The sequence below is a fragment of the Camelus dromedarius genome, chromosome 11 (genome assembly GCF_036321535.1).
Source record: "Camelus dromedarius isolate mCamDro1 chromosome 11, mCamDro1.pat, whole genome shotgun sequence".
Lineage (NCBI taxonomy): Eukaryota > Metazoa > Chordata > Mammalia > Artiodactyla > Camelidae > Camelus > Camelus dromedarius.
In genome coordinates, this window is record NC_087446.1 from 2,509,215 (window position 1) to 2,535,889 (window position 26,675).

The following is a 26,675-nucleotide window of genomic DNA, read 5'->3' on the forward strand; positions in this document are numbered from 1 at the left end:
CAAGGCCGGAATAGGCTTTGAGGGGGGAAGATTTCAATTCCCCAATCTGTTCAAAAGAGAAGAACAAAAACACGAGCCCACTGTCACTGAACACGGGCCCCTCTGCGCCCAAGGAGGCCCTCGCCCTGGGCTCCCCCGCCTCGTGTGCAGGGCTTGCTTTACGGTGAGAGTAAACAGCTACACAGAGGCGCCAGGCCCCAGAGGCAGGGCTGAGCCGCACCCCGCGAGGACCCAGGGCCCACGGCCGTGCCGAGGGGGCCAGAGAAAGAGGCCAAGGCAGAGGGCGACACGCACCAGGCCCGGCCCATAGCTCCGGGGAGCAGCAGCCCGGGGCCCCCGCTGCAGACTGACCTGCCACGGCCGCCCAGGGGGGTGCACCAGGGGGACAGAGGCCCGAGCTGGGAAGGGACCGGGCGGCAGGGGGAGTGAAGGACACAGAGCAGAATCCAGGCCCTGTGGTTCCACTCTCCAAGCAGCGGACACCCCCCAGCAAATCCTCGCAGGCCAGCAGTCCTGCCAGCCCCACATCGGGGCAGCGAGGAGGCCTGAGTCTGGGCGGCTGGACTGCCTTCTCCCTCAGCAGAGAGCCCGGCCAGACTGGTGAGTCGTGGAAAGACCTCGAGTTTCAGGGTTAGGAGAGCTGGGCTCCAAACCCAGGTCAGCTTCTGGAAGGTTCTCTAGGCTCTCAGGGCCTCCAGGTGCCCCCCTGGAAAACAGGGCGGGCCGCAGCTCCCGCACAGGACCCTCTCAGGAAAGTTCCTGACACAGGGGAATGCCAGCAGTGGGCACATGACTGGGTCCAGACCAAGAATGGGGAGGAGACGGCAGCTGAGCCTCACCCAGAAATAAAACCAGTGGAAGCTCTGACCAGGCAAATGGGGCCTCCACCAAACGGCCAGGGAGCCTGCTGTCATCTGTCTCCATGATCCAAGCTGTGAGCAGACGCAGCTTCAGGCCGACAGGTGCAGCTCAGGCTCCCCGTGGACTCTTCCCAGCAGCACAGCACAGGGAGCGAAGGGACAGGGCAGAGGGGACTAAAGACGTAAGGACCTGGACACACGGGGGCAGGAGGCCAGGCTGGGGGCCGTGGGTGTGCAGGACCAGAGACGGGAGCACGAGGCCCACCCTGCAGCCCACGGTGGGACGCACCTTCCCAGTGCCGGGTGGGGTCCCAGCTGCCGGACGTCAGGGAAGAGGCGCCGGGGCCCACGACGCGGTCAGTCGTGCCTGCGCGACGACTCCGGACGCCCAGGCTCAGCAAGCGTCCCAGCGGGTGAACACGCAGACATAGCGTCCCAGCGGGTGAACACGCAGACATGCGGGAGGGTGACAGGCCCTGACGCGGGGGCCGAAGGAGCTCCGAGTCCCAGGACCCTCCCCAACCTCGTCCTACTCCTGTCTCCCCCGGCTGGCCCTCCTGAGCCGCACCCTCTGTGACATGCTTTCCCAAGGTCTGCAAGCCACTCAGGCAAGTGACTGCAGCGGGGCCCGGGGACTGCGGCCTTCATCACTGCTCGGTCAGACGTGCGGCACCTGGGGGCCACGGGGCATGGCTGGATCTCACAGAGAACAGAGCCCTCCATGCGGGGGCCTGACGCTAACTCCGGGCGTGCTGTGGGGCATCCACTTTGGACTCGTGTTTCAGCAGAGGACTTCTGCCAGCATTAAAGGACCCTGAGAGCTGAGATCCGGACACACATCAGGGCAGGGGCCACACTGCACTTCCCCAAAAATCACTCCTCCCAGGCCAGGCCGTGTGGTGGCTAACCTCTCACGGGCTCCCCAGGGGAGGGTGAGGAAGGTGGCTCAGACCCTGGAGGCACCACCCACTTGTAAAGCCGTGGTGGCACAGCCCCAGGAAGAGGTCACAGCAGGCCGCCTGGCCTTGGGGACAGCGACGCCCCCACACTCTCGGGACCCCAGCATAGACAGCAGCATGGGAAGGAAATGAGCCTCCCAGCAGGTCGTAAAGAAACCGTGTTTATCTGACACCACCACACACCATCTCTCCATCCCTAGGGACATGTTAAGGTCTATTTTTTTGACAGTAACATAATCTAAAATACGAGTTCTTCTGGCGCTACACAGAATCGCAGCGACGCAGCATTAAATCATCCCCACTTCACAGATGTCTTCACGGGCCTCAACAAACACCTCCGAGCCAGGGCCATTTCCACCCAAGGTTGCCGCACGGGGCCTGGGGGACAGAACGCAGGGGACAGAGCGGCCTTCCTGGGGGCCCAGGCACGGTACTGACTGCTCCAGAAGCCCCATAACGGCCGCCCTGGCCATGGACACAGGCAGATCGGGGAGGCCCAGAGGAGACGGCAGGCGGGTTAGGAGCCAGATCTGGTGGGTGGGGGCTGGAGGGGGCCCGGTTCTTGGCTCCGTCCCACTAACACCTGTGGAAGGTTTTAGGTGGGGACAGTGATGATGCTGACGGGGAGAGGAGCTCTCAAGGCCGCAGTGTGGACGGGATGCCATCAAACCTCAGACCTGGTGTCAGCCGAAAGGAAGTCTGACCCTACCCAAGGCCGCCCGGAAGTGGGGGCGCGCGGCCTTCCCAGAGCACGCCCTCTCTCCGGGTGCGCATCAAGACTGAGAATGCGCCATCAACAAGGATGTGTCTCAGTGTGACTCTCACGCCCCTGCTGGCCCACACCTCCCCACGCTCAAGACTCCGCTGCCCTTCGGAAGCCTTTGTGACCTCTCCCCACACTGGAGCTGACACCGCCCACCTCAGGGCCCCCCCAGCCACTCCTGCCTCAACTTATAGAGAGCACCTGGGACCCTTAGTGGCTTTGGTGGCTTGAATGGCTGACTATCCCTCTGAACTGTGGGCTCATAAGGATAAGAAATCCTGATTCCTTTCCATGTCCTGGACCCAAAGGGCAAGGTAGGAGGAGTTTTCCATGAAAGTGGGATGAAGGGATGGATGGAGGGAGGGGTGGAGGGAGGGGGGGTGGGTAGATGGACAGAGGGAGGGAGGGATGGTTAGCGGGTGGGTGAGCGGATGGATCACAGGAGAGAGGAGAGGAGGGAGGAGGTTGCTCAGTGAGGGAAGGGACAGAGGACGGGAGGGTGGACCTCGCATGTCTATGGAAAAGCACTGAAGCACTTTCCAAAGCGATTTCTATGACCGACACTTTCCTCGTCACCTACTGGAAGACTGGAACACAGCTGAGAGAACGGACGTGTTCTGAGGGAGAGAAGGCATGTTATTGTGTCTCTGAGTAGAACCTTTGTGTAGGAAAGGGGATGAAATCAAACCACACACGTGCGTGGAGGGACTACGTATAGCTCTGGGCAGGGAATTACTCGTTCTGGCCCATGCTCTTATCAGGAAGAAAACAGAACAGCACAGGTGGCCCTACCTGTATAATCTAAGGTGCACTTTCAGAGCAAACAGGACGCGACCTAAGGTACACACGTGAAAACCGCAACACTGGTCTGGATGAGGGGAGAGAGCACAACAGGTCAGTCCACCTGGTTCCCGCTCCACGTTCCCGACACCACTCTGGCCACGCCCGCTGGTACTCAACCCTCCCGACAGCTCCTCGAGAAGCTGAAATGCCTCCTGAAGCTGTCCAGGTCCGCCCCGGCCCTCCTTCTCCGCACAGCGCTGCGCTGGTCAGCGCTGAACGACAGATCCTCTGGGAAGAGGCCTTGATTCCCAGCACTTGCCGATTCTGCGGCATAAATTCTGCTCCTGAGGCCACGTGGATGCGAGTCCCGGGACGCAGAGGTGGGAGGAGACACCGGCCTGTGCCCACCTGTTCCAACCCCTCCTCGGGCCTGTCCCCCCACACACCCTCCCGGCACCCCCCCTTCACCCCCCCTTCACCCCCACACAGTCCAGCACCCACAGGCACGTCGCTGCTTCACCATTTCACACCAGCCCCTACTCAACACAGCAAACGGCCACCAAGGCTCAGAGCTGGTGCCGTCTTCCACGAAGCCCTCCCGGACCGCCTCCACCCCGGCCGTCACGCCCTCACTGCCAGCGTCCACAGGCATCTCAACTCATCGGGGCCTGTGTGGCTCCAGTGGAACGCCCCGGGGCCTCCACTCCCATCTGTCAAGGGCAGATGCTGCCAGCTCCGACCTCACCAGCTGCCAGGAAGGGCGACGAGGTGCAGAGTGCCCAGTGGGGTCAAGCACGGGACCAGGCGGAGCTCCGTGGGCAGGGGGCACCCCAGCACCCAGAGGGCACCTATAATTGCTGGGTGCGGAAGCATTCCAGGCCACGCCCCATGGAGACCCCTGGTGCCCGGGGGCTGGGGCCCCCCTCCCAGACCAGGGGGCTTCAGAGGCTGTTCGAGAGGCATCTGAGCACCCTGCACGTACTTCCCTCCTTCCTGGCACCTTGCAAATTGACAGAAGAGGGCAAACATGGTGCCCGAAACAGGCAGAAAGACAGAAGTGAGAACAGAAAGGTGGACAAAGTCTCCCTCAACGGCAGGGCGGCTCCAGCCTGCACCAGTGCGGCACACAGCACGAAGCAGCCCCGCACCCCGGGTCCACGGCACCGCGGACCCAGCGGGGAAGGGCGGCTGGGGCAGAGTGGGGCCTCGAGAAGCCGCTGGATGGCCTGGTGCCTGTAGCAGCCCTGCCCTCCCCACCTGTCCGGCCCCCAGAACCCGGGAGGACTTCACCACAGACTGAAACCGTGGGTCTCTGCATGGGGGCCCAGGCCTGGCAGAGGGCAGGGGACTGATCGTGCGGAGAGCTGCGGGCATGTGCTCGGCCTGCACTGTCCACGGCGCAGTGACAGGGTGTGACTGTAGGCGGGGCTGGGAGCACGGACACAGGGACCCGTGGCCCGAAGTACGGAGGGTCCACCTTCGTGAAACAGCAAGTGCCCCTCCTCCTTCTCCCAGCGCCGGCAGCTGACCAGCACGGGAAGGACTGTGACCTCGGTAACAAGAGGCGGTCCTCCTTCCCCGAGCCCGGCCCCCAATGCTGCCCCGTCCTGACCTTAAGCTGGACGCTGGTTCTTTAAGGGAGGGAGATAAAACGGCTCAGAGCGTCTCCAGCAACGTGTAAACACGATCAAAAATGACTTCGGGGAATCACTGCAAAACCAGATTTGATGGCCTACATTCAAAACCAAGACAACCTTTCCTTCTTAAGGTCAAGGAGAATCGCTCTATTTGGACGTCTCTCCTTACAGTTTAATTAACTACTCTCAGTTTGGCCATAAACCTGGAACATAAATCTCGGACACAGGGACGCAAAGATACCATCATTGAGGAGCAGAGCAGCCACGCCCCAGCTCCGAGGACCCTGCTCATGCTCTACTGCTCACCGGGTGGCCATCGCTGCCTCCGGCACAAACATGCTCCCCACTTGAGCGCCCCCCAAGTGAGCCAGTGACCCTGGAGCTGCCTTCTGTGACTGCTCTGCTGAGAGGTTCCAGGAGGAAAGGTCAGCCAGGTCACAGACACAGCGTCTCGAAGCCAAGCAGATTCACCTGCCTCGGTGGCCCGTGGGGGGGGCACCCAAGAGCTGAATGGGGACACGCCCGCCCAGGCCCACCCACCCCGTTCTCCGGCTGTAACGTGGGCTGGGTGGTGGTGGCCAGGCCTCCCGGGACCCTGCAGCCCAGACCTGCAAGGAGAGTTGTCCTTTGATTTTTAGAAAGTAAATCCTGCTCTACCTGCTCTCGGGAACACCTGACCACAGGCTTACACAGGGAGGAAAACACAAAGGGCTGGGGAGGCAGCGAGCCCAGGAAAGACAGAGCAGGGAAAGCGGGAGGGTCAGGGAGGCCCAGGCAACAGGGCCACAGCCTGCCTTCCCACACAGCCCTCTGGCCTGGGAGATGGCCGGAGGGGCTACGGGCCTGACCCCAGGGTCCCAAGACGACAGTGGGGAGGCCTCTAGGACCGGGCTCCCTCTATTCAGAGAAGCCAAGTTTGATTTTCTGCCCCCTCCCTCTTCGCAGGGTTTCACAATGTGGTGGGGGGGGCACCAGAAGGCACAAGACACAGCCAGGAGTCCCCAGAGAAACCGTGCACAGAGGGTGTGGGTCTGGGGAGGGCATCGCCTCTGTGCGGCTGCAGCCTGCTCCTCCCCCAGGAACCCTCGGGTGCAGGCAGGGCCAGGCGTGACTCTGAGCCCGGAAGACAGCGCTGGGCCCCCAGGAGGCTGGGGGAAGGCTGAGGGGGCTCGCCCGAGCTCAGTACTGACCCAGGAGGGGCAGAGCTGGAGGCCGCTGGAGACCATCCAGCCTGCGGGGAACCTGAGGCCAGGGAAGGGGCGGCGTAGTCCCACCTCAAAGGGGCGCTGTGACAAATCAACACAACAACCCAGATGAAGAGCTGGGGGCGGTGCCTCTGACTCGGCAGGTGCTTAATAGCTGCTGCTGCTCCCTCTCCCTCTCCCTCCCCATCTCCTGATGATGATGACCATTATCAGCAGCGACCAGCTTCAGAGTCAGTGCGGGAGGCTGAGCCAGAACCCGGGGGTAACCCTAACATGCTATTTTTTAGATTACAGGGAACTTCCACTATTTCTTTGATTTTTTTGGACTGGGTAATGCATCCCTCTTCTCAAAAATGCAACCAAATAGCCACGTAGGTTTTCAACTGAAGGCACGTTAAATCTACTGGACACCACTGGGAGAGTGAGAATCCACAGGGCACCTGCTGCCCAAAGGCCTTGGGCAGGCCCAGCACCGAGCCACCGGAGTAAGGACCCCTGTCCACGGAGACAAAGCCTCAGCCTGAGACAGGGAGGCAGGCTGGTAAGCGGACACACGGAGGCATCCCCGAGAGTCTACATGACCTCCCACAGCTGACGTCACCGCCCTCCACGTGTGATCTGCCAACCCCGGGCCCTGCATCTCCAGTGAAACCTCCCTTCATCCCAAAGGCGCCCCGGCCGTCTGGGGTCTGACGAGCGGGGGGGGGGGGGGGTCCCTGCGAGTTCTCATGGTGCATGCCGACTGCTCCAGGGCCAGGCCGCACCGCTGGTGTATCCTCTGCTCTCTGACTGCTCACCGTGCAGCAGAAATAAAAATATTTTCACTTGGGTGGTAATAAAGCTGAATCTCGTTTCCAGCTGTAACCGAGTTCTCTCTTGAAAGAATAAGTCAATTTTAACCTTACAATGTAGGCAAGACAGCTTTCAGAGAAATTTCATTAAAATCACATTTAACCTAAATTAAAAAACACAGTAAAGGGAAAATGTACCCGCAACAGAGCTGGTTAGCACACCGAGGCAGAACCATTCTCCAGGAGCACGTTCTGGCATCTTTCCCCCTAGGGCGGACGTGTCCATTTTAGTAATAATGAAGCCTGGCGCCCGCCCTGGTCTCCCCGGGTTGGGGCAGTATCGGCCCCGCTAAGCGGCCTCCCAGGCCAGACAGGGGAGCCTGCCCAGGGAGCCAGCGCCAGACAGGCCCTTTGCCCACGAGGTCCAACACTCTGTGTCGACAGAGCCCCCAGACCAACCGCAGCCCCCACTGGGAAGGGGAGCCCACGCCCCCAACCCCACCACCTAACTGATAAAAATGCTAAAAACGCCGATGAGGTGATGGCGGTGCCCAGGTCGGCTGCAGCTCACGATGCGCCAGCACTGGTGTGAGCACTTCACCTGCCCTGACTCTCCCAGCCCCGGGGAAACCACCGCCAGTGTGGGGCTGCCACTCGCCGGCCACACCCCTGGGGTGACAGAGCCCGAGCCTGAGCCCACACCAGCCAGCCTCCCAAGTCCCCCCGATGTCAGTCTCCGGCTCCCGGTGCCAACTTCCTCCTCAGCTGCGGCTCTGAAGGACAAAGTCCCACCTGACACGTACCCCACCTGCCTCCCCTGCTCAACCCAGGGACCACCGCCCCGCTCTGCTGCGCACAGGCAGTGGAAGAGGGCCGGGGGAGGCGGGGGGGGGGGCAGCCGAAGTGCATTTCAGGCAAAGGAAACAAACTGGACGAGCAAAGCTGAGGTCACATGTGGTGCGTAAGGACAAACAAACTGCTCCAGGGTTCAACGCGGCCTAAAGCCGGCTGGAGGAGGCAGGGCCGTGGGTCAGACTGAGAAGGGCCTCGGAGGCCAGTGCACGGCGAGTCTCGGCAGCCGCGTGGAGGATGGACAAGAGGAGGAAGGTGTGCATCTCAGGAAGTGACTGGAAGGTGGAAAGCAAGAACCTCCTAGGAGCTTGGCCTGCATCTGACTGTCACTAAAGATCAACAAGGTTAGTGTCCCGGGCAGCCATGGGCCGCCCCGCACGGCCGTGCCTGAGGACTTGGGTGACTGGCACACAACAGTTCTCCGCATGTCATCCGTGGTCCTCGCGAAAACTCCAACTGCCCTGCCAGGGTGGTCAGTCTCTGCAGGACTGTGAACAGATTCACCAGCCAAGGGTTTCTAGGCCAGCCTGTCGGAGAATAATCACTCATAAGTCAGAAATCAGCCAGAAATTGATCTAACCTAGTGAAAAACACTGACTTCTCTTCAAACAATCACGTGGTGACCAGTGGAAAGTCAACACCGCTCAGCTGGTGTGCAGGTCAGTGCCAGCCTTTGGCCAGGAGAAGAACCCCCTCCCCGGAGGAGACAGGCTGCCCCTCCAGGGATGTGTAACGAGGTCAGTGTGCCCGGCGGGGGTGCAGGAAAGTCAGCGACCTCACACACAGCTGCCACACCCAGAAAACGAACCACACCTGAAGTGTACACTGGTGTGTACATGCGTGTTGGGGGGGGTGTATGTGTGTACAGGTGCAGGTGTGAGTGTATTGGCGGGGCACATATACTGGCATGTGTGAACTTTAATTTCAAATGGCCATCACGTGTAAGCAGTATTTTCGTCGCCACCTGCAACCTCCAGGACAAAAGGACTAAGTTTGAATTCAACTTGACGCCGTTCTGAACTCACCACTCGCAGGGCTGCCAGATAAGATACAGGAGGCCCAGCGAAATCTGGCTTTCAGTATGTGCCAAATATTGCATACTCATATTAAAAAATGGTCCGTTATTTACCTGAATTTCAAATTTAACTGAGTGTTTGATATTTTTATTTGCTAAATCTGACACCGCTAAGATCAGATGGGAAGGATTTACCCCGGCTTTTTTCTGCACAGGGAGAAAGCAGAGTTTGGGTGCGAAGACTGAAAAGGCACACTCCTGATGGTGGCTCCGGCCGCCCTGAGCAGCCCCGGGGGTGGTTCAGGCTTCTCCGCCTCCCTGGCCCACCAGAACCTTGGCTTTATGGTCCCTCAACAACCTGAGGGCAGAGCCCAGCAGACCTCGGCTGGCCAAGTCCCACCAGGAGCCACCCACTGGCTTCCCTCTTCGTGCCCGTTTCCTTCCCTGGGGACAACTCACTAATCTGTGACACAATTCTTTAAATGTGATATTAAGTCTTCTGAGAAAGCCAAGCGTGGCCGTAACCAGATACACACATCTGCTGAGGCTGACTATCTTCAAATATTTCTTTTTAATACTGAAATAGGTTCTCCATGATTTTTTTCGATCAAAAGACACAGCCAGGATTCCATTTACATGATCTCCTGTCACAAAAGATGCAGGTACAGAACCCAAGGTGGGGCTGCCCGCAGGTGGGCCCAGTCCCAGGACTCGGGCTAAGGGGCTCAGACTGCAGTCTTTCGAAGAGCCCGAGGGCTGAACGTGGGGGCAACTGGAGATCATGTGACCTCAAAGGTTAACATCAGGTGTAACAGATCCAAGGACAACAGATGCACAAGGTATGTCACCTGAGTAGACTGCGAAAGTTGAAATTTCACTTTCAAATACACAAAAATTTCCTCCAGTGCTTTGTATGTTAAAATTCTATCAGTCCACGGAGTGTTAACATGTATTTATTACTGAGGCAATAAACTACCGATGACTGGTGTGACCTGTTAATTTTATGCAGAGCAATCCTTTGCCAAGTAGGGAACAGTCTGACAGTTAACAAAAATATTGAGAGCACATGCTTCTAACTCCGAACTCCTCCCTACACCATGCCTGTTACTCTGTCCACAAGAGAGTGGGGCTCTCCCAGCCCAGGGCGGGGGGCACTTCTCTTTCCTCCTGCCTCTCGCCACAGCACGTGACTTGCTTTGGCCAATGAAATGCAGCCGAGTGTTGGGTACCACTTTCTGCTGAAAGCGTTAAGAGCCCGTGAGCAACCCCCAGAGCTTCTCCCTCATCACAGCAACGGGGCCAGGAAACTGCTGAAGGCAACAGCTCCAGCAGCCTGAGCCCCAAAGTGAGGACCACACAGAACAGGAACCCCAGTCAAGCCACAGGGGACGTGCCGTGTAAGGGAGAAACAAATGTTTGTTATTTAAGCTGCTGAGATTTCAGGCTGTCTGTCCACAAAGCAGAGCTGAGCCTCCCAACTGGCAACAGTGACATCTGGCTTCTGCCTGGTGAGACCCTTACACTGAGCACTCAGAGCTCGGTCCCTGTGTGCACTGAGCCCCAACGCACTCCTGGGGCAAAGCTGTGTGCTCGTACCCTGTGCGAGGGGGTTCAAATCTAACCTGCCCCAAAGAAGCAGAGGACACAGCACTGGTTTCCCAGACTCATCCTTCCGTCACCCACCTGCAGCCAGAGTGCCCCAAGGAAACAGCAAACGTCCCCAGCAGGGCTCGGAGGTGGCCTGCTGGAGGGTGACTGGCCCCATAGCAGCAACTCATTTGCACAAGAAGCAGCTCACTCCACTCCAGGGCCAAAATAAAGCTCAGTTTGGCAGGAACGAGAAATCCCTAGGCAAGCCCTTGCCCCAAAAAACGGGGCATGAGAATTCACCTTGTAGAAGCAAGTAACCGTTAGAAACAGATCTGGCTAAGGCTGCAGCAGCTGCTCATCCGGAAACCCCAAATCCTCTCCAATTTCCCAGTAGCCAGTGCGGTGATCTCCTGGGCCACAGACCCACTCTTAGTATTTCCCCATTCTGGCTGGGGTTTTGCCTTCCTGCGCTGATTTCATCTGGTTCTGCTCCTAAGATGCCCATAAACCCACTCCTTTTCCCACAGACGTTTTGCACTGACTCCCTGGCTCCCAGGCTGGATGGGGTGCCGACTTCCAGGGCCCCTGATGGTCATAGCGACTGTGGCCCTGGGTGTGCTGCAGGGCGGGTGTGTGCCTGACTTGCTTTCCTTCTCGGTTATATCGCTTCTTAGAGGCAGCAAGGAACAACTCAGATTTAGGCAGCCTCTCGGAGGAATTTCAGATTCATTCTTGGAGCATGTTTCTGCTGGATGTGACTCTAGGGTGACTCTAGGGTGACAGCGCTGGTTCTCTCAGCACATTGAAGGTGTCTCCTTGTATTTTTGTTGAGAAGTCAGTGCTCAGACAGCTATTCTTAGAAAATAACCTTTTACTCTAGCTGCTTTAAGAATCAGTCTTCAGTTAACTCTTCCTGTGATGTGTTTACATAGTTTTCTCTTCACTCTCCTGAAGGTTCAACGAGCTCTTCAGTCAGTGAATTGGTTTATTTCAGTAGTTTTGGAAAACAACTCAATCATTATCTCTTCCAATTCTCACTTCCTCTCTCCTCTCCTTCTAGGGCTCCAGATAAATGTAAATGAGGCCCTTACCCATACTCTCTACTCTCTCACTTCCTATATTTTTCATATTCTTTTCTCTCCATGTTTCATTTTGATTATTTTCTTCCAACCAATCTTCCAGTTCACTAATTTTCTCTACAGCTGTGTCTAATTTGTTAACCTTGCCCACTGAGTTTTTACTTTGGTTATCATATTTTTCAAATCTCTTATGCAAAAACATGTATTTCCTACTACCCTGGAAAACATTTTTAAGCTTCTCTTTTTGGTGTTTCTCCACACACAGTAGAGAGACTAGTTTTGTGGTCTACGTCTAAGAATTACAGAAGCTTAACATCTTATAGGCCTGCTTCTGTTATCTGTTATTTCTGTCTGTTCTCACTTAAGGAGCCATGAACGTATGTTTATCTTTAACTATGTGTAGATAATTTTATGTGGGGAAAAAATGTAGGGACAACCTGAGGAACAACTTTCCAGTAACTTCCTCCAGAGAAGAGCTTGTTTTGCTTCTCCCAAGAACTCTGCTCCAGCACAGAAGCACCACAGTCAAGGTCCAAACAACCCCGGGCCTCTCCGCTGAGGTACACCCGGACTGCAGGTCTGTACGGGGGCCCTTTCACTTCAACTCCACCCTGAGGGTCAGTCTTCTGGGTCTCAGAAAGCCCCTGGGCATTTCCTGGACTCCGTCCCTCAGGCAGGCTAGGGTTTGACCCTTCCCTCCATGAAGCTGTCAAAACTACAAATCATGTGGGGATTATTTCTTCTGGATTAGCAAGTACCCTCAGAGCAGTAGTGCCTTCGGGGCTGGGCTCATCTCTCCGGGCTGTAGCATTCTCCCAGAATCTGGCCAGGAATTTTTGTTTCCTTGTTAGCAGTTCAACGTTTCTAAGAAATCTGTTTCTTTTTTTCCCTCTTTCTTTTCTTTTTTCCTCTGTTTCGTTCTCCCCACCCCCATCAATTTTTTGCTCGTTTGCTGGCTTTAAAAAAAAAATCATCCTTGTTTTTCCACTGGCAAGTAGAAGATCCTCCTACTCTCACCTTCTAGATTCCCAGGTAAGTGGCTCAAGGCTCCATCTCTCATTCTGTGGGAAGTTCTAAAAGATCTGCCCCAAAGATGACAGGTGATTCCCCTGGGGTTTCTCATCAGCCCGCTTACCTCTCTCGGGATGATTATCACCCAAAATACAGTCTCTTGGCCCAACGCCCATCACCTTTCCACTTGGTCTCCATTACAGACACAAGCCTCCTTCTTCACTCACACCACCTTCTGTCCACGTAACAGACTTTTTCTAAAGATTTAAGGGTAACACGGAGTAGGGTATGGCCGTACTCAAAACAGAAAACTGCTCAAAAGTGCTTTTCAGAAATTCTTTAGCCACTCGTCACATTAGAAAATAAGACGGTGACGCGGACCCTCTTCCAACCCACCCTCGCCCCACTGCCCTCCCTCCCCTCCCCCAGGCCTCTGCCCTCCTCCACCTCTCCATCCTTTTCTGACTTCCAAGCACATATCCTTCCAACATGACTACTGGAATCCCAAAATTCCTCTAACTTTTCTTTGTGGAGCAGTTTAGCTCATTTCTAAACCATTCCCATCTGGGCCACACCCACAGAACCTCAGCTTTCCTTATCAACAAGTCCATGAAGCTGTGTTCCTTCACCAAACTGCCAAAAAGCTCTGAAACCAACACTGTCCTTCCCCTTAAATGCAGAAATGGAGCAGCGGTCTCTTTTAAGAAGCAGTGTTTTCTTCCCAGTGTGTCCTGCCTTTAATAAAATCCTCCCAGCCCCTGCACAGTCTCAAGCCCACAAATGCTTTCTCCAGGGGGAGGGGGAGGGAACAGGGCCTGTGGGCACTTCCCCCTCATTTCACCTGCATAAAAGTAGTGCCGAGGCAGGCGGACCAGGGTTCTTTAAGACTCTGGCCAAGCAGTCATCCTTAGCATGTAGTCTGATGCTTCAGGGTCACAAAGAGCATCTCCGTGTCCACCTTCCTATCCATGAAGCAGGAAGAAAGAAGGGGAAGGGCAAACCATGCATGCCAGGGCTGCTGAGGGGGGCGGCGCCCACGGGCCAGAGCCCACACCTTCAACTCTCACACTTCCTGCTTGGAAAGCCTGGGAATTTCTCGTTCCAGCGCATCACAGAACTCCTGAAGGTTTCATTACAAGAACAGTCACAAACAGGTGACACAGCCGAACCTATTACAAAAAAGAATTTCCTCTGTTGTGAAGAACTGATCATCTAAACAAACAAACCAACAAACAAAAAACACCACAGGATGGACATGCCCTCCTCAGACACTGCGGAAGAATAAAAATGGGATTTACTAAAAAGTACGGATCTGGCTGGGATTCCTTTGGCCGCTGGTGCCGCTCTTTCAAACAACATCCAGCAAATCTGTGATGTGCTTCTTCTAAACCTCAGCGCCACAGAAAATCAATGCAGGCATTTCCCAAACTGCAGCCCGGGAACAAATGAGCACTAACCACAACTTTCTAACCTCCACAAACACATAAAATATGCCTTCTACGGGACACAGGAGGAAAGGAAGGACCACTGAGAAAGCGTAATTCACAGCTACTGCAAATCATATTTCAAAGAACTAAATGAGACGGGGCGGGGGCAGGTGTGAGTGCTGGTGGGGAAAGAGGCCAACAACAGCAAGCACGTCTCCCCGTGACGTTAAGAACAAATGTACGTAAACGCAGTTACGTAAGCAAAAAGCAGAACTCTGAGCAGGTACTGGAAAGGCGGCTGAGCAGACTGACTCAGACGCAGTCTTACTGGAAGTTCTGTGTAGAAGTCCATAACATGGAAATTAGGTAATAACCATTAGATACAGCTGAAAATCGGATGCCATCAAGGAACAGAATGGAGTTTATAATTTGTGTGACTCCGCTCTATAATGTCACCCAACAGTTTCCCAAACCAAGTGCCTTTCTTGGGAAGATCATTACTGCTGCAGCTTCTGCTGCTGAAGGGGCGGCCAGGGAAACGGCACTGCCCACGCACGGGCTCGGAGGGCAGCCCGGGGCGCAGGCGCCGCGGCCACGTTTAAGCCAAGCGCACTTCCTCAGCACATTCGGTGAGACCGCCTGCCAAGCTCACACGGGGCCCTGGCGACAGACTCTCTTCTCCACAGACCATCGCTGGCCGGCCGGGGTCGCACGCCCAAGCCCGGCTCTGCCTGCTATCCCTCTGGTCACGCTCTGCTCGTCAATTTAACAAACTGTCAGGAGACTACGCGTGGAATGGCGAGCATTCTCTCTCCGCTTTCATTTAATTGAACTCTGCTACTGCAATATGACAGTCAGCACATCACACGGGGAATTGTCTGAAGGATGAAGGTAGAAAGTGTTGCAAAGCCCCCACTTAAACATGAAAGCATAATCTAAAATGGCCGAGCACACACTATAATTTTTCTACAATATTAAAGATGTTATTTTCAGACCTGGTAATTAATTGGATTCCGTGGAGAAATTACGCCAACTTCCTTGATAGCAAAATGGTGTGCGAAGGCAGGAACAGTGTGCCAGAGGACGGCCATAAACGACCAGGCTGTCGCCCAGATTATGACAATCATCGGGCTTAATAAGGAGTGAGAGCTGCCTGCTTCGAGGACGCACTCATTACTTCCTGCAAAGTGGCTGCACTGAATTCTGATTACATCGTCTTAACAGAAGGAACTGGAGCGGCTCCTGCCCTGGTGGGTCCTCAGAAGGATGTGCATGGGGTTGAGCCAGGGGCTGCGGCCTGCGCATCCTGTCAGGCAAGGCCCGGAGCCTCCCCCCGCCACGCCGCCCCCCGGGAGAGGGGCGCCTGGGCAGCTGGCTTACCATCAATCCGGCTCACGAGCTCCTCCAACATCTTCACTTTCATCTGAATCCCAGGTTGGGCAAAGGTGTAGTTGTCCTAAGGGAAGAAGGACAACGAACATCATAAGCCCAGCAAATGAAACACTCTTCCCAGAGGGGGAAAGGGCAGAGGGATAAACGCGAACCGCCTGAGAACAGAACAGATTCACAAAGTGATCGACACGCAGTGCGTCAGGCTGCGTGTGCAGTGTGACCCCGTCTCACACTGAGAAGGTGCAGCCCAACACTTTCCGACATCAGGGGAGCACACCAGCCCTGGGAATGTCTGCAAGAGCATTTCTAGATGGAAATTAAGGTATTTACATTTAGATTGAACAAAGAGCTGGAGAGGCAGGGTCTGCTGGCTGGGAACACGCAGCACTGCGGGCGGCTGATGTGAAGCGGGACCCCGCCAGGTGCCAGCAGCACCAGCATCATGCTGGTGACCCAAGGGCCCCCGACACAGGCACCGTCACCGCGTGAGCAGAGTCCACTTCTGGCTTCGGTCTCAGTGAACTCAGGCAGAGGGGTTCACAGACTAAGACGGGAAGATGGTGGAGGGGACGAGGGTCTTCAGTCAGACAGCCCTGGAGTGAGAGCCCAGCTCTATTACTCAGGAGCTGTGTGACTTCGGCCAGTAACACCCCCTCTCTGGGCTCCTATAAGAACAACAGTGCTGCCTATAAGGCCCCGCTGGGTCTCATGGAAACGCTGAGGGGGGAGGCGCACGAGGGTTCACTTGGGATCAGGAGGCCAGGTGCCTGCCACTGTCATCACCCGAGGGAACACAAACCAGCCAGAGAGGACGGTGGCGCCGCCCACATCCCACCCCAGGGCGTCCACACAGAACTGCCCTTGGGAGTCTCAGCCACCGCTTGGGGACCGTTTTCAGGATGAGGGTTTCAACTGGACTCGTGCAGTAACAGACTTACACTGGGTGCCCAAGAAACAGAATAAGGACCCACCAAAGCTGCTCAGGCCTGATTCCTGGAACCTGGCAAGGGGACTTAAAGTTGCTAATAAACCGGCTGAAATGGGAAATTACCCTGGACCACTCATGTGGGCCCAGTGTGATCCCGGGGTCCCTGAAGGTGGACAGGAGGCAGGAGGGTCAACGCCAGAGCTCAAGAACCTGCAACCCACCATCAAGGACTTGGAAGGAGGACAAAGGGGCCACAAGGCAAGCAACTCAGGCCAGAAAAAAGCGAGGGAGCAAACTCCCCCCGGAGCCCCAGAGAGGCCTCAGTGCGTCCATGCCCCGACCAGCCCTGCAAGACCCCCGTGGGCTTCTGGGACTGAGACGATCAACCTGTGCTGTTTGAAGTCGTGAGGTGCTGCACCTGCGGGTCCTGGTGGTTCACGCAGGCTTGTGCCGGGCTGGTGCTGAGAGAGGACAATGTGTCCTCATGGAGGCCTGGGGGAGGCACAGGGAACAGCCTCAGGAGGCCCCGGGGACAGGGAGACAGCATTCGCGGCCCCAGGATCTGCGGGGACAGGACTCCAGGTGACAGGAGCACAATGAGAGGACGACCGTCACGTGAGCAGCCAGGTGTGGAAGGCACTCGACCCCGTGCAGTCAGGACTCCCTGGGCTGAACACGTGCACACGTGTCCTCGCACACACACACTCCCAACTGGAGCAGGAGCGCCAGCCACCGTGACGCAGAACTGAAAATGCCCACAAGGCAAGAGGATCCTTCCCCACAGAGATGGAGAATGAACAGATGCAGACCTGACTTCTTGCTGGAAGATGTCTGCCTAGTGGGTTTTCAGTGAAGGGCTCTGGATTCCAAACTGTCACGTCTCCGCGAGGGCAGGACCACAGACAGCTCCGCGCAGCCACCTTCACTCAGGGGGTGCTCCCCGGTGTTCCCCCAGGGCCTGGCCGGATGTGTTCTCCAGACCGGGTGACAAGCGTGTGGGTTTCGTGGAACTTTGAACTCTTGACAAAGGAAGACTGTCATGGACTGGCACTTGAGAAAAAGGACTTCTCTGGGCCTGAAAGCCCTGGGCACGACCCAGGGAGACCCTGGATGCCCCTCTAGGTAAGACAGAGCAACAGCTCAAGGACCAATTGTGAGCTTCAAGGTACTCAAACTTGAATGGGCAAAATAAATCTCAGTTTTGGACTTGAACTTGCAAGGGTTAGCCTTTAAGACTTAACGTCTCTGGGGAAACTGGGCAACAGGAGATTCATACTTGAATTTGGGGCACGCTGTGTGGTCAGAAGCTCCCTGTCACTGCACCTAACAGCAGAGCTTCTGACGAGCCAGGATGAGCAGTAGAGCTGGACCCAGTCAAAGATGAGAAATCAGCGAGGGAGTGGTCTTGCAGCCTGGGGTACAGGCCCTGCAGATTATTTAATTACTGTTCGATTCTGACAAATTTCACAACCATCAGGACCAGCTCTGACACCCTTCCCCCACAGGCCCAGGAGAATACTCAAAGGAACAGGGCATTTCACTGGGGGCTGGCCTGTCCCGATGGACTGTGTCCTCCAAGGGGAGGCCAGGCGCCTGGCTGAGCAGGGACATAATGGTTACGCAGCCAGCCAGCTGAAGGCGTTGGAGGTGACACCCCCCAAATCCGGAGTCTGCTTCCAAGTGGAGGGAACTGGGCTGATGCCTCTGCTGCACTTTCTCCAGACCCAGAAATACTCACCCCGAGAAAGCAACTCATCAGTTGCTAAGCCGGAGAGAATAAACAGCCAGGAGGTTCACCCTCCTCCCACCTCTCAGAATCAGCTGACTCCCCAGGAAGGATGCTCTCCCCGCCCGGGGAAGACTGCACCCCCGGGAAGAGAGGACGGATTCCCGGCACAGCTCTGCTGCCCGTGAGGTGGCCGGCCCATGCCCAGCGCTGGCTCCGACAGGGTGGGTCAGCCTGAATGATCCCGGGACGCAGTCGGCCAGTTTATCTGGCTCTCACACTAAGACAGGATTTCAAGCTTCTCATTTAGAAGAAACAAAAGTTATTCTTTGGTCTCCATCTGCCACTATTTTGTTTTCTCAATTTGTTCAAAACCCAGGTAGAGAAGGTGAGTTTTCTTGAAAATCCAAGCGATAAGAAAAGAATGACACCTGAAAGCCTTAAAAAAAAAAAAAATCTGTATTTTGAAAGGACTTGAAAAGACTGACAGGTATGGCGTCAGTATCTGGATTTAGGCAGGGGGCGGGGATGACCAGCCTTCAGACTGGGCCCAGCGTGGTCAGCTGAGGGGTCCAGGCTGAGGACAGCCCTGCTCGGCGGCCAGGAAGCCTCTGACCAATGCACCCCAGACGTCCCAGAGCCAGAGGCCGAGTGGGAAGGCGTGAAGGGAAAAGAATGTTCTGTGGCCCCAGCGACAGCCTCTCTGGAGAGGCCCTGGGCACTCAGGCCTCCTGCGCGCCGACTACCCAGGAAGGCTCCACCAGCACCCCCATCGGACGGCGGGTTCTGCCCGCTTACGGCGGGGACACCACCCCAGCACCCCGTCCAAACACGCCTGGCGCAGAAAACGTCTCCCGAGTTACTACACAGCGGGCAGGCAACGCAGGGACTAAGGCGGAATGCTGCGTACGTATAGAAACATGAATCATAATAACACTAATGACACTCAACGAAAAGTAAACATCCATGTCCTTTCAAACTGAGATTTGATTTTGTGTCTTAAAAAAAAGACAACGGAATCTACCAAATCTGTGGGCCAGAGGGAAGCAGGGACGGTCTGAGGCAGACAACGGCCTTTCGGGAAGTGTTTCACAGAAGGTAGAGTCTGTTTTGGCAGGAAAAAAAAAAATCAAAGCACACACGCTGGCCTGCCTCGCCCCTGCCGCTGCTTCAGCCTCGCGCTCCAGCCACAGCGCAGCCACGAAAGCAGAGTAAAACCTTCTGAAGGAGCATTTCAGGGAAGAGCCAGGAGGGCACTCAAGTCGGCTCAGCCGGCAGGGCCCACAGCACCCGCCACGGAGACTCCCAGCCCAGGAGAGCTGAGAACCCCCACACCTCCGACGAGGGCCTGCCCCCGGGCCAGAGGTGCCCTTCCCGGCCAGTCTCACTTGGGGAAGCGTGTTTCCTGTGCTGAAACCAAACGTGCCTTCCTCACCCTCTGGGCCTGTGTCTGGAACAGATCAGCGATCTAAGGCCCTGCTCCAGGCACCCCGATAATCCAATTAGTGCAACTAACACATCAATCCATGGAGGCGGGACCACACCGGTCAGTGAGCTCTGCCGTCTGCTCTGGGGCACGGACTGGTGCCTCCTACGTGCAGCCCAGACCCCGAGTCCGGGCAGAGACGGCGCAGAAAGGCAGGCCCGAGACTGCCGTCCTGAGACAGGCCCGCCCGCAAGGGCGGCCCTCCCTCGGCCGGCAGGATTTTGGGGGGTTCCCACCTCTAACTGGTAAGAATGGCTCGCTGGCCTCAGCTGAGCACTGCGGTTCACACTGAACCCCTGCTTGCAGCTGGGAGCCTGGGGTTCCGGTATGAGCCGGGCAAAGGCTCCGTGTGAACAGCACTCAGGACAGACCCCGGACACGGAGGCTCAGTGAGCTCCTGACAGACGGTGACGTTGGCCGCTGGGGGAGCTGAGGGTCCCCCATGTGACTCCACCGGACGGGAGTCCGGGAAGCCCGCGCCTGGCTTCCTCCGGGCCTTTCCCAGGGGCTGGCTCCGCTGCACGACTTGCACTGGAATGAGCCACGAGGACAGCTGTGTGCTGAGTCCTGGAACCGGCGGTGGTCCTGGGTCCCCGAGACTGATGGGCAGGAAAACAAACCCAGGCCTTCTGTCCAGAGATGACAGTCCGGTCATTAAGCAAATGTCCATCACGCAGGCCAGGCAAACGCATGTGAGGCCCCTCTGCCCAAGGGAGCCCTCGCATCACAGCACGTGACGGGGCCCGACCCGAGGACCACTGTGAGGCCCAGGCCGAGAAGCAGAAAGAGGGGAGTCTGGGCGCGCTCCAGGGATGGAGTGAAGGCTGCTGCAGACGGAGGGGTGACGAGGAAGCTGGGCTCGACGGGAGAAGGCCATTTCAAGGCTGGACAGCCACGTGGGGCACAAAGTTAAGACCCCAGCAAAGCTACGGGATGAAGCCAATGGCAGCGAAAAGGGGAGCCACCAGGGTTATGAGATCTGCATTTGGAAAAGACGACTCTGGCTGTGAGGGAGCGTCACAGAAGGGGCCGGAGAGGATGCAAGGTGTCAGCTACGAGACCAAAGCCAGAGGCCGGGCAAAGGAACGATCGGGGCGTTCCGTCAGAGAGGCAGTCAGCGCAGCCTGGCCAGGCTGCGCTCAACGCCCAGGCTGCTGGGCCTGCACCTGAACGAGGGATTCTCAGTTACTCCTGTGGGCTGGCTCGTGCGACGGGCTCCCGGCTGGCACGCAGGCAGCAGAGCTCGTTCTGGGTCCTGATGATGTCATCTGTCACATCAGCTGGCCCTCCGAGCCGAGGAGCCCTCCATGTCCTCATGAGGTCTCTGGATGAGGGGAGAAGGACGAGGACACAGCAGAGATCCGAGCCCGCCTCGCAGGTGGGAGAGCCTTGTAAGAGGGAATCAAGCCAACTCCTTTCCCACCTGCTGGCCTCGTTCCTCTGACTTCTGTTTCCTTGTCTGTGAAATGGAGAGAGGAGAGGCTCCTTCATGAGGCGCCGGGGGTGTGACGCGAGTGCCTGCACCTCCAGGAGCCTGGACGGCACCCACACAGGGTGAGCCCCTGCCCCGCCCCGCCCCGCCCCGCCCGGCCCACAGCTTCCGCGGCGACCTCGGTCCTGGGACGGCGGTGAAGACCCAAGGCTCCTGCCGCCCCAGCAGGGCAGCCAGCGCCTCCCGCCAGCCACTCGGAAAGGGGGAAGGGCTGAACGCCGGTTCTCAGACACATGCCGGCCAACAGCACGAGGGGTGTGACAGCGCTTGAAGGGGCCACTAGTAAATCGCAGGCTCGCACGGGGAGGAGCAGAGTCACCACTAACTGAAAAGAGGCTGGGACAGGAGGGATGGCCAACAGGCCAGGGCGAAGACACACAGGAATAATAATAAGTAAAAGGACTCTCTGAGTGAAAGGAGCCAGATCTGAAAAGACGACACGCTGTGTGGTTGCAAGGAAATGGCATTCTGGGAGAGGCACGGGAATAGTCGGAAGGCCGGCGGCTGTCGGGGTCAGGGAGGCGGAGGGTGAACAGGTGGAGGCAGGGACCTTCGGGCAGTAAAACGACAGGGCGCTCCTCTGTCATCTGGACACTTGTCACCATGTGTTTCTCTAAACCATAGAGCACACAGCCCGGGGAGGGACCCGAATGTCCACTGTGGACTCTAGTTGATAATGACGCGGCAGCACCGGCTCATCAGTGTAACAGGTGCACGACACGCGTGCCAGATGTGAGGAGGAGAGACCGTGCGTGAGAGGAGGTGGTGACGGAGTATACCAAACTCTCTGCCCTTTCTGCCCGATACTTTGGTAAATTTAAAACTGCTCTAAAAAACAGTCCATTAATTTTAAAAGCACTCCATGCATCCATAAGAAGACAGGAAAATGGGAGGAAATAAGATGAAATGAATAGAAAATAAACAGCAAAATGGGAGCCTAAAACCCAGCCACATAAATAATTATGTGCGTGCGTATAAACTAAACACACGTGGAAAAGACAGGAGAGCCAACTCCAACTAGAAGCGATCGACAGGAAATGCACTCTAAATAGGAAGATACAAACAGACTGAAAGCAAGGGGCTGGAAAAGATGCACCAAGGAAACACTCGTCAGAAGGAAGCTGGGAGGGCTGTGCCGCGATCCGGTGAACTGGGATCCAGGACAGGGACATAACCAGGAAGAGAGGAGCCTCTCACGACAGCAAACTTACAAACTCACCAAGAAAACGTAACCATCCTACATGTGTACGTCTCCAATAACCAAGATTCAAATAGCATGAAGCAAACCTAGCACAACAAAGACGAGACAAATCGACCACTATGGTTAGGCATTCCAGAAGCCCGTACTGAGTAACTGATCGAAAAAGCAGGCGGACACTCATGTGAGGGCAGAGAAGGCAGGAGTCACACCACCCACCCACATGCCTGACCTGACACCAACAGAAACTTCACCCAACAAAGCAGGACACGTGTTCTTTTTAAGAACGCATGAAACATTCACCAAGAGAGACCGCGTGGCAGGTCTCCTATCAAGTAGTTTAACCAATATTAGGAATCAAAGACATCACTTTAGTTCCTATAGACATTAAAATAATTAGGGAATAGTGTAAATAAAGGCATGTCAATAAATTGGACAACCGTTTAAAATGACCAAGGTCTTTAAAATACACAAATTATCAAAACTAACAAAGAAGAAATAGAAAATCTGGAGCCCCACTCAGAGCAGAGAATGAATTTATAGGTAAAACTTTCCTACAAAGGAAGTTCTAGGCCAAGATGGCCTCACTGTTGAATTCTATCAAATATTTAAAGAAGAAATAATACCAATCTTACACAAACTCAGAAATCATGAGAGCGTTTTATGAAATCCTCATTTCCCTAATGCCAAAACAGAAAAAGACAGCAGAAGAAAAGAAAATGGAAGACAGCACTGTCACCCCTTAGGAAACACAGGGGACTGCTTCCAGGAGCCCCTGTGGGTACCAAAATCCATGGAGGCTCAAGTCCCTCTGTATCTGCAGCTCTGCATCTGCGGATTCCACCAACCCTGGATCATGCAGTACTGTACATATTTATTGGAAAAAAAAGTATAGAAGTGGACCTGCACAGTTCAAACATATGTTGTTCACAAGTCACTTATATTCCTCGTGAACAGAGATTTAAAACCTTAAAATATATTACCAAAGAGAATCCAGAAATATATAAAAAGGCTAATATCTCATGACAAAGTGGAGTTTACCTCAGGAATGCAAGTTGGCTTAACATTAAAATTAATCAATGTCCTTTGCTACAGAAACAGAGTAAGAAAAGTCATACGACCACCTATCTCAACAGAAAAAAAAGCATTCAACAAAATACTGATTCATAATTTTTTAAAAGTCTCAGCAAACTATGATCTGTCTTCCTGCTCTTCTACCAAGTCTTACAAATTCCATCCTTAACCTCTTCATCCATTATATACTGGTATTCTTCAAATATAAAAAGATAAATATCGATCAAAATAAACCAGAATAATTATTAAAAATATAAACTCCTTGTGGAATCTGGACCATCAACAACCTTCCTAAGAAAGGGCGCCTACAAGAAGCCAACAGCTAACATCAAACTTAATGGTGAGAGCCTGAATGTTCTACCTTCTCCACCAACATCTGGAAGGAGGTAAAAATGTCTGCTCTTATCACTCCCATTCAAAATTGTACTTGAGTTTCTTGACAATGCAATAAGGCAAGAAAAGGAAATAAAAGCCACACACATTATACAGACAGAAGTAAGTGTTTATTTGCAGGCGACATGATTGTGCATATAGAAGATCCTAAGGCATCTACCCAAAAGCTCCTAGAACTAACAAGGAAATTTAGCGGCATCACCGGAAACAAGGTGTGGCACACTGCATTTTCCAAAAGTGGCTGTAACTGGGTCTCTTATCCCATGTGTTCTTTTACGATGTGACTAGGCCACGCCTGCATCAACAGATGGAGCCTAACTTCCCTCTTGGAATCTGGGCCGGCTTGTGACTGCTTCAACCACAAGAGCAGAGTGGAACCTTATGCGACTTCTGAGTCTCAGTCATGACAAATGCAACTTACACCTTGCTTTCTGGAAGTCTTACTGGGAGCCATGAACCATTACACCAGAAGTCTGACTTTCTAAGGCCACCGTGCCATGAGGATGAAGAGCCATGTGGAGAGGCCATGTGTGGGCAGCTCAGTCTACAGCCTCAGTCTTAGGGTCATCAAGCCCAGGCACCAGACACTTAAAAGAGGGAGCCTTCAGATGATTCCAGCCCCCAGCTATCAATCTGTGCCAGCCCTCAAGCCTCCCGACTCGAGGCGCCAGAGCCTGTGGTGCACAGCCAGCCACTCATGGCATGCCCTGACTGACATCCTGACCCACAGAATCTGGGAGAATAAAACAGTGGCTTTAAGTCAGGGCATTCTGGAGTAGTTTTGTTATGCAACAACAGGAAAACTGCCAGCTTACAAAAATCAACTATACTTGTAGAAATCATCAGTAAAAATCAAAAAGCAAAATTTACAAACAAAGCGATACCATTTAAGGTAGCATCAAAAAAAAAAAAAAAAAAAAAAACCCCACAGCAAACTAGCTAGAAACAAATCTAACAAAAGATGAGCAAAACCCATACACTGAAAAGTACAAAATGCTTATGAGAATAAGGTAAAGAACATTTAAATAAATTTTAAAATATACGATGCTTATGGATTAGAAAAAAGTCAATGTTATTAATACTGTTAACCCTGACAATTAGATTCAGTACAATTCCATTCAAAATCCCAGCTCCTGAGGCTTTTTCTAAGGCCTGTTTGGCAGGAAATGGCTAACAATAACTTTAGATAAAAATGCAAAGGACTAAAAATACTCTAGAAAAAAATTTTTTAAAAAAGAACATACCTGGAGGACTGACTTTACCCAACCCCAAGAAAAGCTACAGTAATTAAGACAGTACATGCTGGCGTTAACAGTCCATTAACAGATTAATGGAACATAACAGAGTGTCCAGAAATAGACACACGCTTACACGAGCATCTGATTTTCAGAAAAGGTGCCAATGCAATCTATTGCGGAAACAAAACAAGACTCTTTTCAGCAAGTGGTGCTGTGTTAACCAGGAAATCTCAATTTAAAAGATGAACCAGGATGCCTTCCTCACACCATGCAGGAAAATTAAGTCAAGCTAGAAGACAGATCTGAAAGTAAAAACTACTATTACAAAGCATCTAGAAGAAAAACACAGGAGACCACCCTGCCTGCTGGGGGTAGGCGAAGGCTTTTTAGTGAGGACACAGAAAACCACTGCCAGAAAAAATCAGTGAGATTTCATCGAAATCAAAATCGTGTTCTCATCAGAAGACACTATTAAAAACTGAACTGACAAGCCATAAACGGGAAAAAATATTACCATATTTTTCCTCCCTCTCTCTACACACGTACACAAACACACACACACACACAGGCACGCACACGCACACTTGAACACTCACACATGCACATACACGCACACACACACGTGCACAGGACTATCCTGCATAAATAAAGGCAGGGAAGGCAACGTTGGTGAGGACATGGGGCGGCCGGACCTCACGCACACTGCTGAGGGGTTTGTGAAATCATGGACCCAATCTGGGGAAAAGATCAGGATGTGCTTCATGAAAACTAAATACCCCCATGCCATGACCCAGCAGGTCCAACCCCGGGAGCTGCACGGGGAACTGGGACCCGCGTCAGCGTGAGGACGTGTGCGCGGACGTTCACGGTAACCTGAGTCACACAGGAGCCGGGGCCTGGCTTCCGCCAGTGGCGGACGTCTACCCGACCTGGGACAGACCCACACAACGGAGCACTGTGTGGTAATTAAAAGGAATGACCTGCTCATTCAGGCAACAATGCGGGGTTTCACTATTTTCAATGCTTACTGTAAACTGAATTTTTTTTAATTTTCATTTTTAAATTGTCACGCAATAACTCATTCTTAATGAATCTTCTGCTGTGGTCCAGGAACCCACACATTCTGGTCTATTTAATAAACCTTTCTAACATGGTGCCAAGAATCCTCCATCTTATTGACTAAAACTGACACCACACACATCTCCAGAGATGCTTCCACACTGAGCATGACTCTCCTGGGTTCGAGGCAGGAGAGAATCACACGGACCCGGCGCTCCATCCATCCACGCTCCACCCGCGAGCCGGGCACGAGGCCCACTCTCCATCCTCCACTGCCCTTCCAGGTGGAGGCTCCTGATGTGAACGGCAGAAGCCAGGCTGGGCCAGGTGAGCATCCTCTCTGTCCCGACCTGAGCAACAGACCCCTCTGTTGTCTCTCCTTGGATCCCAGGGGGGAGGTAACAGGGCCCCAGGCTCCGGCCGAATAAGCCCCTTCCGAGGCTCCTGGGCCGCCCCTGAGCGTCAGCTGTTCCGAGGGCTCCCTGCGGGCTCGGGCGTCCTGTGGCACGTGTCCCTTTCCTCTCACTGGCACCATCACCGCTGGCTCAGTCACAGCAGCCGTATTTGAGGGACGGCCCCTCCTCAGCCACCTCCAGCCCCTCCGGCCCCTCCGGACCCTCTGGTCCCCAGGCACAGGTCTGGTCGTTCCCGGCCTTTCTCTGCCAGAGTCACTACACCACCACAGTCCTGGCTTTTTCTCTGATGAATTCCAAGACA

General features: G+C 54.5%; 1 protein-coding gene across 2 annotated transcripts in view; it reads right to left on the bottom strand.

The window, feature by feature from the left end:
- Positions 1-26,675, bottom strand: part of TBC1D22A (TBC1 domain family member 22A) — a 241,839-nt gene that overhangs the window by 68,290 nt on the left and 146,874 nt on the right. For both annotated transcript variants that reach the window (XR_004140407.2, XM_031463479.2), the window contains exon 10: positions 15,353-15,428. Coding sequence is in view for 1 of the 2 variants with exons in the window: in XM_031463479.2 (XP_031319339.1) it covers positions 15,353-15,428 (76 nt within the window). In the remaining variant the exon portion in view is untranslated. The remainder of the gene's footprint in view (positions 1-15,352; positions 15,429-26,675) is intronic.